Below are 12492 nucleotides of genomic sequence, written 5' to 3' on the forward strand. Positions count from 1 at the left end.
ATTGAATCCAATACATATCTTTGGCAAAATTACCATTTTGCCCTTATATTTTTAATTAATTATGATTTCCTCCCTAGGCTCGAAAAATGAAATTCATACAATTTAATTCTTATTCCAAGCCTAGAAAATTTATATATATCAATAGCAGCCCATAAATTCCATAAAATTTAGAATTTTCTATGAATTCAACATCTTTTCAATTTAATCCCTAAATCATGATTTCATCAAAATTCTTTAACAAAATACTTTTAACTACCCAACAACATCTCAAATTCATCATCTAATAACTAAAATCATATAAACTCCTCAATGGAAACTTCCAAAACTTTCAATAAAAATAAAAACTAAGGTAAAGGTTACTTGGACCTAATTGTAAGAATCTCAAAAATATAAAAAATTCAAGAAACGGGTATGGATTTGACTCACATTAAACAAAAATTGAAGAACCAGCTTAAACCTTCTCTCCCATGGCTGTTCTTGGCCGAATTTTATGAGGAAATGTCTAGAAAATCTTTAATTCCAATTTTATTTCATTTTAATTGGTTTTATTTTATTAATTTCCTATGTTATGCCGCCTCAGCCATTTACTTGAGGCATATTTATGCCTTAAGTCCTCCCTTATTTATTGGTTAAGCTATTTAATCACTTAACTATTATAATTAATAAGTTTTGTACCTTTTTTTAATTTATTATTTTTCAACAAATTAGACATGTAATCGGTAAAATTTATACGAGATTTTCATACAACATTCCTATCATACCATAGACCATAAAATAATATTAAAATAAATTTTCTTTCTACCTCGGATTTGTGGTCCCAAAATCGTTGTTCCGATTTAACTGAAAACGGGCTGTTACACAAAATATATCATACCCAATTGATTTATCCATGATCCAACCCGACTCATAAAAAACTCAACTATCCTTAAAATTTTCATGTATCTTTGAACGATTGTGTGACTGAAAAAAGTACAGACTTAATAGATTTTTCAGTCACACAATACTTCAAAAATGCACAGATATTTTTATGGATGATTGGATTTTTATGAGTTGAGTTATGAGTAAATAAATTAGGCATGATATGTTTGTCCAAATTATCAACAATTTAACGGAAATTTTTAACAATTTTATGATCTGAATAAATTTTTAATGTAGAAGAACAAATGTGGAATAAATTTTAATAGAGAGAGTAAAATGAATTTTATATATCTATCTTAAATATTTTAATTTATTAATTGTATAATATTTGCATAATATTGCAATTGTTAAATCTAATATATAAATAATGCTTGAAGGCTTTGGGGGAAAAATAATTTTATTTTCAGATAATGGAATTGATTTATCAGTTAAAACTTAGAACAGTACCACGTAATTTTCTTAGAGTTCAGATGGGTTACTATATAAAAATATTAAAAAGATATTATATTTAATATAGGAATACTTACTTTTATTCATAATCTAAAAACATATACTCTCTTAATTATTACAATAATAATAATTCTAGAATTAAAACTCAATTGTCTAAAAAACACGTTATAAATAAATAAATAAATATGCTTTTTGGAGGTAGTTATAAATATTTGTTTTAAGGATTATATTTGTTGTCTTATTAGTCTGATGCAATATTAATAATCACAACTCATCACTTCTTTCGCAAAAACAACAAAACCATAAAAATTGAAACATATAATCTAAAAATATTCATAATTATTATTTTCAACCAATTCCTCTTCTTGAAAGGCTCTTAATGATCAAATTATCTTTCAAGCCCTGCGGCTTGTAAATAAAATGAAAGTGGAGGAAATCCGCTTATAAATACTTTGACTCCTCCAAGTATCATTCCAATTATGGGATGTGTCTCGTATTTTCGATTAAATAGACTGTGATATTACGATAAGAAATTTCTCGACGTTGTGACATGGTTACGTGTTTTTCATGTAAACCGAGTTTTTTTTCCTAGTTAACTATGCTATATTTTACTGGTTAAACTCTGATTACTACATGAATATCTTAGCATGATTAAACCTCTAATCTTAATTTATTTAAAGGGGTCTTGTGTCCCTGTTTTGATAAGCCAATTAAGAGGCATACTCTAAGGTCTCTCTTTTAAGGTGACAAAATGTCGTTGCAAACGAGTTTTTGTAAGAGTTTTCGTGGTAACTATGGAGAGAATTTTGTTCCCGAGTTAGAGTTTTGTTTTCGAAATTTGAGTTTTTACATTTAATACATTTAAGTTTATTTTCTTCATATTTTACTCTCGTTTGTTTACTCATTTAGTAAAAAAACCAAAACTTCATTTACCCGTGTTTTTCATTCTCTTTAGAGGAATTTTTCACAAAAAAATTGTATTTGATCTTCTCTACCTTTTTTTATTTCATTGCTTATACGGTCGATCCCCAACACCAATCTTAAAATGATTTCCTTAACTTGCTTGGCACACTAAAATTTTTTTACAAAATATTATATATTATGTTAACTTTTATAAAATTAAATCAAATATATTTTATAAATTCTTGTAAAGTTAAGTGTAAGTTAATAAATATATCAAGATGAGGTGAACTTTACCTAAATAAAAAATTGTTTCCCTACTTTTAGAACTCGATTTAAAACACCCAATCCTATAAAACGGAGTGTGTTGAAACCCATCGATTTAGAGTTCTTTTTCCTTCATCATGCAAATAATTCAAACGTCATAATTTTTTTATTTACTGGGAAGAAAAAAAGAAACCGTAAGAGGCAGTACCAGTCTGCTAGATAATACACATAGCTTCAAATTTACACCTGTTTGAAGACCTTTAAACATAGCCTTTATTTTCTTGAGATAAAAGCTTGCTTTATAGTTCCTTTATTTTTGCTTTTGGATTGTCGTGGAAGAGGGAAAAAGATCAAACACATGGCTTACACTAAACAAAAAGGAGTACGAGAAAAGAAAATGAAATAACAACTTTGGTCAGAAAAATTAAATAAGGTTGACACTTTTTCTTTCAATTGCTTTGAATTGTGTCGTTCTAGGATTGGATCCAATGGATTTATTTGTTAGCCATCCAATAATATTGCAGTTATTTTGGTAAAAAATAAAGGATAAGAAGTTGATTTCTTATTATTGGACCACCTTTTTTCTGCCTCTGTCCTGACCAACATTTCCAACGTTTTCTTCGTCTGGAGGAGCTGCTCTTTTTTATTTTCTCTCTCACCAGCTGAGTTGGCAGGTACTTTTTTTTTATAAAAAGATTATAATCTAAAAATAAAACATCAAATTTATTTGTGTGTATTTAGGGGTGACAAAATCTTGAGGTATTTGTGTTTTACCAAAAGAAAACAATTTTGATTTGTGTCTTATAACATAATTTTACGAATCAAGTCAATTTGTGAGATGAAGATTATAAGTTCAAGTGGATTATATTAAGGGTATTTTCGAAAAGATTGCATTGTTGAATTTGTCATCTCTCCATTAATAAAGCCTTGTTTAATAGTAAGAGATCTTAGATTATGCTCTTTAAAATTATTTTAATTAATTAATTATTCACTTTTAATCGCTTATAATAATGGATTGTGATTGAAAGTTTTAATGAAAGCATTATTTTATTAAAATTTTATTAAATTATCAATTTAACAATAAATTGAGTTGGGGGATAAAAAAAGGTTTACAAGTAGAGGAGCAAGCCAATAATGATGGTAAAACAAAGTGGAGAGGCAGAAGGGAAACAATTGGCTTCTCCAACTGAAGGAGAACATGAGAACATGGCAACTGGCAGGCTCAACGACAGATGTCGAATTTTAAATTGGCTAAGCTATTAATGTTGCAGCATAAAGTGTATTGTGTAATGCAATCACCATTGCTGGGTGTTTTTTTTTTTCAGTGGGGCCTTTCCATTTCTGCTCAAACAGCTCCTTGTCTGCTACCCACTACTTGACCTAACCTAACCCCATCTCTTCTTTCCTCTTCCCCTGCTTTAGCATTGCCAAAAAAAGCATTGTAGCATGTCAACAAAAACCTTCGTATGAACTTACTAGTTTTTTTATATAAATTTTTTTAAAAAATATATTAAAACTGATAAAGGAGTATTAAATAGAAACAACAAATTTTAAAATTGAATGAATCCCAAATCAAATGGATCAGATGGGTGATGGAAATTTCAATTGGTTTTATAAGAAATAAAAAAAAATGTGGAGATAAAATTTCAAAGCTGTCGTGGTCCTATTCAACTCCACAAAATCCTTCAAATGGCTAAGGATGAATGCCCTGTCATTTTGGCGGAGAATCCTCCACCGCTCGAAAGAAAAAGTAGAGCTAATAATCAATTAAAGGCCTAAATCATTTGCCTTATGCTTAGGTATGAGATAGCATAATACGGGCACTAACTTAACCATTGCAGATAACAAGATACCATGAGAGAGGAGGATCAGGTTTAAAGACGAGAGCTTTAGTTAAAATAAAATTTACGTATTTTTTAACATAGACTCAGATTTAAGTTACAGTTTCGTATTTCTTAACTCTAAAAAAAGGTATGAAATGATTATGTTATATGTATTGGAGGGTTATGAAGTTTAACTATAAAAGGGTAAAACTAGGAGAGGTCATCTTCAAACCAAGCTCACGTCATGTTTGTTCTTACTTTATTTTTGCACCTAACCTTTTTGGGTTTTGTTAATAAACATTTCTTTTTGAGCCGTGGATCTAATGATGATATTATCTTTTCAAACTCCAACATTCGGTCTAAATTTAAAAGAGTTTAGATAAAAATATTAAATTTAAATAAAAAATTAATCTCGTTTAAAATATGAACTGAATTCAAATTTAAACTTTTATGATAGTAATTATTCTTTTCTTAATGTAATAATAATTCTTTAATGATTATTAAAACATTAGTAGAATGTTGAGAATATGATATATTATAAATTAAAACTTTCTTTTCTTAATAATTAAATTGACTATAATAATTAATTTGAACGTGCTGACTTTATTTTTCATCCTCTTATGTTTCTCCTTTTATTTTCTTATCTTCTCAATTTCTTTTAATATATCAAGAAGATAAATTGTCAGTGAAAAAATAAGTAGGAAGTCGAAATCATCATTGACTATAATCAAAACCCATAAACCCATACCATGATTCTTTTTTCACTGCCAATGATATGTTAAAAAAAATGAAGAATGTAGGAAAATAGAGGGGGAAACAGAAGAGAATGAAAAATAAAGAAAAAAAGAAAGTTAAAAGAACATGAAAGAAAAAAAATTGCTCAAAACGAAAAATATAATTTAACCTAAATTTTTTGTTTGAAATGATAATTTAACATACCATGTCAGGTTATTGTTAATTGTTAATAGCAATTAATGACTCAGTGACTAAAATGTTACAACATGATAACGTAAGTGACTAAAACGTAACATTTCAACCTAAGTGACTAAAATGTAACTTGAGGTAAACAAAAGTGACCATAGATGTAATTTACCCTACAACGAACAACAAAAGATATATTAGTAAGTTCAAAACTTAATAAAAATTTTGATTAATTTTTTATAAGGTGTAATAAATGAATAATTATTATTATTTATTTATTTTGCTTTCATTGTCTATAATAATAATAATAATAATAATAATATGTATTCATCTGATATTCTAATAAATGATTTTATGCACTAGTTTTTTAGGGTAGATTTTATACCGAGTACACTTCGTTAAAACATAAGTTACATAAATTTATTTTTAAAAGCTTTGCTATATTCAACCCTTTTATAACAAGCAAATTGTTTGTCAAAATTTTAAATTTTATAGAGAAATACTTATTATGTAATTATAACAATATTTGAAATTTACATCTTATTAATTTTTTAAAAAATTTTAAATTATAATATATTAATAATATCAATAAGGAGATCCAAATTATATCTTAATTAAGATTTATTTTTTTATTTCACTTAAAAATATAAACAATTTCACTAAAATTTGAGATAAAAGGTTGTTATAGAAAACTAAATTAGTATATGAAGTGTACATACTTTTTAGTTGTTTATTGTTATAAATGAAAAGTTGTTATAAAGGGTAAAAATAAAATACAAAAAATCATATCTATAACAAACTTGACTATGATAATGAAATATTATTATAGAGTGTGGCTGTTATAGAGAAGGCTCACTGTAAATCATTAATTGATTCATTGATAATATATAAAAGGATAAATTATACTGACAATCACTCAACTTTGGACTCAATGACAAAACAGTCACTCAACTTTCAAAAAATAACAAATAAGTCATACTAACCATTTTTTGTTACAGACGTAACGGAAAGTTGACTTGTCACCCCAATGTGTAAATGACCCAAATTTAAAACCCTAGCTAGGCTGGGCAGTAAAAGAAAAAGCAGAAGAAGAGAAAAATTTTAGAGTGGTTCAACAACAGCATGAGGCTGTGGATTTCAATGACGGCGGTAGAGCAAGCTTCACAAAGAACAATTCTGGTGACTAGAATGATCAAGAGTTTTTCTTCTCTGTATCTGGCTAAATGCACCTCTAATCTCTGTTTGAAAACTCGTATAACATTGCCTTATTCTGTGTTGGGGAAATGAGAAGAATTGCAAGAAAATGAGGAAGAAGAATAAGAGAAAACAAAGGTGACACGCAGAGTAGAGGCAACAGTAACAACAATGTCTATGGTAGTGGCAAGGATTAGCGAACTTAAAAATGCCATAGCTTTTTTTTGGCATCTCCATTTCTTCTCTTCTTCTTCTTCTTCTTCTTCTTCTTCTTCTTCTTTTTCTTCTTCTTCTTATTGTTAACTAGCCACGGTCAATGGCTCAGATCATAGAGGATTCATACCAGATGCTTTGGACATAGAATCTACCATGGTTTAAGGATAAAATGATGTGATTGTTGCTGTTGCAATCGAGTTCGAACTGATGGTCGTCGCAGTTGGGAGGTTGGGTTGCAATATTTGTTTCTGGTTTTGGCGACACAAGATTGCAACTGTGGTTTGGCAACACAACAATGGCTAGTCAAATCTTCCCATGCCAAAACCCAAACTAGATTCTAGTAATTCAAAACCCTAACTAGATTTTGGTAATTTGAAATCCAAACCACGAGGGCATAGATTGGGAGTTGTGGTTTGAAAAAGTCTAGTTTCAGAATGGCAGAATTTGGAGACAAAATGTTAGTGGCCACGTCAGCTAATTGAGTTAATTAGGTTTCCATCGTGGCTAGTTAACTGGCCACATCAACTAGTTAACGAGCCACATCACCTATCCCGTTTGGTCTGTAATGAAAAATGTCAATGGGTGATTGATTTTTAACTTTACAATAACGTTTGTGGTTGATTTGTTATTTTTTAAAAGTTGAGTGACTGTTTTGTCATTGAGATCAAAGTTGAGTAATTGTTGGTATAACTTACCCTATATAAAATTATACATAATCAATACATCACATATATATACTAGTTTCTTTAACAAGTGATGCACGAATTAATTATATTTATTAATTAAAATATATTAAATTATTTTATAATTTTTGCATAAATTTTCTATAAAATATAGTAAAGAAATTTCTATATAATATCTCACAGATAAAATATTTTAAAATTAATTGAAATATTTTAAAGTAAAGTTATTTTTATTGATATTATATATTTAAAGTGAATTAATATTATAATAGTAAAATAGTAAAATATTTAAAGTTTAATTAATTACTTTAATTTTTTTATGGTTGTGAAATATTTTTTTATAATACGAATAATATTTCTCAAAATGGATTTCACGTTAATTTAATTTAAAAGATTTTGATATGTCAATGGATGAAACTATCCAAGTACAAAAATAGAAAATATCTGTCACGTTAAAAGATCTTAAATGTTGTGTATGATGCTAGATTAAGGAACATTCACGTGAGTTAATTATATAATAAATTTACTAAAATTGATATAAAATTTTTTTATGTTATTTATTTCCATTTTACTGTTTACATTTGAGTTGATTTGAATTTTATGATTTTAAAAATTTATTTAAATATAAAATAAGAAAAGTATCTCAAAATATTTGCTATTTTACAAAAATGGAGAGGTAACAGGGTATAGACAAGTGAAAGAACAGAGAAAAACCTTGATTTAATTACGGAAAGTAAGAGGCTGAGCCTGGTCCCAACCAAACGCCTGAAACCTAAACCAAAAGCAAAAGGCTAAAGAGTAAGGCCCCCTTCCCTTTGTTGACATCCTCACCAAATCTCTTGCTTTTCTTCTCTCTTGCTACTCTCCTCTAATTTTTCACCTTCTGATTTGTTTAAAGAGGCAAACAACACAACTCGTTTTTATCCTTATATATCAGTTTGGGAAAAAAGGTAGAAGAAATGAACGGTGATGATGCTCAGAGTATGATGGAATCCCAGTACATACAGAGACATCACAGGCACAACATCAGAGACGACCAGTGCACCTCTGCTCTTGTTAAACACATCAAAGCTCCTGTTCATCTCGTAAGTTCCTCAGTTTGAGACTCCTCTATAATTTCCCCCTTTTCCCCCATTTGTTCGTTTTTCTCGCCGCCGTTTAGGCCGTTGACACGTTTTTCTTTCTACTCTCCTATGGATCTGCTGAAACCCAAATCTATTCTCTTTGTTTTGTTACCCAAAAGTCAAATCAAATCTGTGTTCTTGGTCGAAAATTAACCCCCCCCCAAAAAAAAGAAAAGTAAACCTACGAGTATGTATTGTCTCTGCTTTTTTCTATTTTTTCACTGATAAAAAAAGAAAAAAAAAAGAACCCAGACTATTTTAGCCAAGATTATGAATTTCTGTTAACTCGATGGTTCGTAAATGTCTGATTTTAACGATGGGTTTGTTGTTCTGTTTCTGTTTTCTTTAACTATGGATAGGTATGGTCATTGGTAAGGAGATTTGACCAGCCGCAAAAGTACAAGCCCTTCGTCAGCAGGTGTATAATGAAAGGGGACCTCGGGATCGGCAGTGTTAGAGAGGTCAACGTCAAGTCCGGACTTCCGGCAACCACCAGCACCGAACGGTTGGAACTTCTCGATGACGAAGAACACATTTTAGGCATCAAAATCGTCGGCGGCGACCACCGTCTTAGGGTACAAAATACTAACGTTTCTTTCTCCCTTAACACTTGTTTTCTGTGTCACGGTACTCATTTTGTTGACTGCAGAATTATTCTTCGATCATGACGGTGCATCCCGAGGTTATTGAAGGAAGGCCAGGTACAATGGTGATCGAATCGTTCGTCGTGGATGTGCCGGAAGGGAACACCACGGACGAAACTTGTTACTTCGTGGAAGCTTTGATCCGATGTAACCTGAAATCGTTAGCCGATGTTTCAGAGAGGATGGCTGTGATGGACCAGACAGAGCCTATCAACCGATACTAACTGAAAAAGGTGGAATTGTGATGACCAAAAGAAAAAGACTAATCTTTAGGAGTTTGTGATATATGATCATCTTTCACTTTGTTATGGAACACTCTTTTAACACCCTTTTGGTTCTTAGTTTAAATGCATGAGTAAGTAGTTTATCTATGAGACATCCGAATTCATTACAAGCCTCCAAAACTACGGTCTTATTTGTAAATATTTAAGATTAAGAAGAGATGGGAGAATTTTAATTCCATTTCCCATATTTGTAGCAGCAGCCAGGCCCAGCAGGATGAATTTGGAGAAACCATTTGAAGTACAGATATGTTTTATGATGGTGTCTATTTTTAGTAGTCTCTTGTTGGGATCATTTTTGGTATTGCTGCTAGTTTTCATTTTTGGAAACTTAAAAAGTAGATATTTGTTGAGTAGAGTTCTCAGCCTATTGATTTGAGTGCAGAAAAGTGTGGGTACACCATGGAAATGCACCAAGATTAGCTTTTTCTGAGTCATAATGTTGCACAGCACGTTAACTGATCAAAAACATCTTGTGATGATCTTTGTTTAAAGTAAAAGACCTACCTTGGTGGAAACTGGAAAGACTTTTGCATTTTCTGCAACAAATCAACTTCAAACACGTGAGAATGGAAGTTGGAAGAGTGAGAGCACGTCATAGAAAGTTGGTAAAACATAATAATTATCATTTCATATCCTGGAAACTTGTAAGGATGTAACGCTTCTAGTTTTGAAGCTGTAACGATGTCATTGGTTGGTTCCATTAAAATGTTTTCTTGTGCTTTCTATAAATGAAGATAAGTGGCTAACGAGCTTCACGTTTCGTCTTAATCCGGGTTGTACCCTTTTCCATACCCGTGTATTTAATGATGTAATTGTTTCCAAGAGGATTTGTAATGGAGGAAGAAGATCGAAGGGACGGATCTTTTTACTCACTTAAGATCGGAATGTAAACACTAACATAAGGCCTCTAAGACATTGTTGCCACAAGCATTCCACTTGGGAAATCTCTAGGTTCGGCTGTCCAGCATTTTCAAAATCAAATATATATGCTGCCATTGTTCTATATAGCATTTTAAATATTGCAAATTTAATCTCTTTCACTAAAATAGTATTGTTTTACAAAATAAATTATATTATTTTGAGAATGGTCTTATATTAAAAACCTAATAAGATTTGAACATGAACATTATGTGTTTAAACATTTTTATTATTTTTATATCAAATTTTATAAATTATAATTTTCATTTACATCGTAGACGTATTATAATATATTTTTCATTATAGGTACAACAGTTTTTATAATGTTTTGGTCTGTTTATGAAATATTTTAAAAAATAGACAATTCTACTAGTAAAGTCCTGAAATTTTGTAAGATTTCGCAATTTCTTCTTACAAATATGACTAAATATTTCAAACAAACTTTTTTCCCCCTTTCAATTAAAACATTAAAACAGATTAACTGATATAATAAAACTTCCCAACAAATGGTACATAAAATAAAGTTTGCATTTAACACACAATTAATACATAAATGTCCACCATACAAGCTCAGACCTTGTTAAAAGTTTTTAAAAATAAATATAATAACTGATGGTGCATTAAATACAAACCAATTGTGGAATATCTTTACAAACATAATAAAACTCCCCCAAGGCATTGTTTGTTGTTTCAAATTTAGATGGTCAATACTCCATTTCTTTCGTGTGATTAAATATGATATTAATATATTTTATATTTATTTAAATTTGGTGTAGTTCAAAATATAAATTTTAAATATTATTCAAGCTCATCTATATTTATAAATGACTAATTTAATCTCATTTTAACTTGTTCATAATATTTTTTAAATTATTTTAAAAACATTTATATTATTTTTAATTTAATATTTAATAAATTTATATATTTTGCATTTATTAAATTTGTTTATATAGACAACTTAACTTTTTTTAATATGTTTATATTATAGTAATATGTTACTATAGATTTAATTTTTATGTGTTATACATAATATAATATATTACAAAAATATGAAAATAGTTCGATTTAGGTCAAACTATGGTCTTCAATGCTTGGGCCCAAGCCTGGCCCTATCTAAATTGACCTACTATTTGGGTCAAGCCTATTTTTCAAGATCAATATTTTGTCCAAACTCTCGTAAATTTTGTGTTAATTGATTTTAAATATGGGATACTTAAACATTTAAACACCTAATTAAAAAAAAACTAAAATCTAATTAATAACACATGTTAAACTTCGGCAAAAGTAGATTATCAATTTTATCAATGGATTTTGATTTTTAAACTACACTAATAAAGAACTAGATTCCTTAAATTAGATACAGAAGGACTAAATTAAGAAAAAAAAAAGACAAGTAAAGGAAGTGAGACATATTTAGAGCCACAAAAGTATGAAAGAAAACACAACTTTGCTGCGATTAGCAATATCTAAGAAAAAGCACAAATGTGACTTGAACCGCACAACAAACAAACAATCGTCAACATGGCCAAAAAAGATGTTATTATGGTAGTTAGTATAGAAGTAATAGTAAACAAATATTATCATGGTTAATCTAATATTTTATATTTGCAGCAAATTTGGTGTCTTCCACAAGCTTGCATTTCTTCAATGAGCCTTCAAAATATAAAAACTTGAAATACAGTAAAACAACATCATGTATATAAGGTGATGGACGCGTAAAATCATGTCAACTTTTCTTTACTCTCTTCCAAGACTTCGAACTATGATTGTTTTCATATAGCAGCTTGAAGCCTTTGGAAGAGAGTAAAAAAGGGTTGCATGTACATCCCCAAACATCTCTTAGCTATTTCACTTGAGTAAGGGGTGGCCTCATGAGGTCCCTTTTATAGGGCAGAATTGGAGCCGAAATGCCATAGGAGGAGTACTCCATTCATCTAAACAAGGAATAAAGTGGTTTTTGGCATCTTAGTGATGTCCATTGTCCTTGTTAAATTCACGCAAGAATAATTCGGAAATATCCATATTGAATGGAATATATGACCAATCCCAAAACCAGGATATTGCCCACCAAGATTCTCCTCCAAACATCACTGCTAAGATCAATGCATTAAAGTAATCATAGTAATGAAAGCAAGCAACATTCTTGGTAA

General features: G+C 29.7%; 1 protein-coding gene across 2 annotated transcripts; it reads left to right on the forward strand.

The window, feature by feature from the left end:
• Positions 1-8026: 8026 nt before the first annotated feature.
• LOC107900942 (abscisic acid receptor PYL9) lies at positions 8027-9665 on the forward strand. 2 transcript variants are annotated; one of them, XM_041098263.1, is made up of 4 exons: positions 8030-8170; positions 8271-8457; positions 8856-9071; positions 9146-9665. In XM_041098263.1, exons 2-4 carry the CDS (start codon positions 8332-8334, stop codon positions 9362-9364), a joined length of 561 nt encoding a protein of 186 aa, XP_040954197.1. In that variant the 5' UTR covers positions 8030-8170; positions 8271-8331; the 3' UTR covers positions 9365-9665. The 2 variants fall into 2 exon arrangements, with proteins under 2 accessions (XP_016682224.1, XP_040954197.1); XM_016826735.2 differs by having other exon boundaries at positions 8027-8457.
• The last annotated feature ends 2827 nt before the right edge of the window (positions 9666-12492 follow it).

This window comes from Gossypium hirsutum, chromosome D08 (assembly GCF_007990345.1).
Source record: "Gossypium hirsutum isolate 1008001.06 chromosome D08, Gossypium_hirsutum_v2.1, whole genome shotgun sequence".
In the NCBI taxonomy this organism is placed as follows: Eukaryota; Viridiplantae; Streptophyta; class Magnoliopsida; order Malvales; family Malvaceae; genus Gossypium; species Gossypium hirsutum.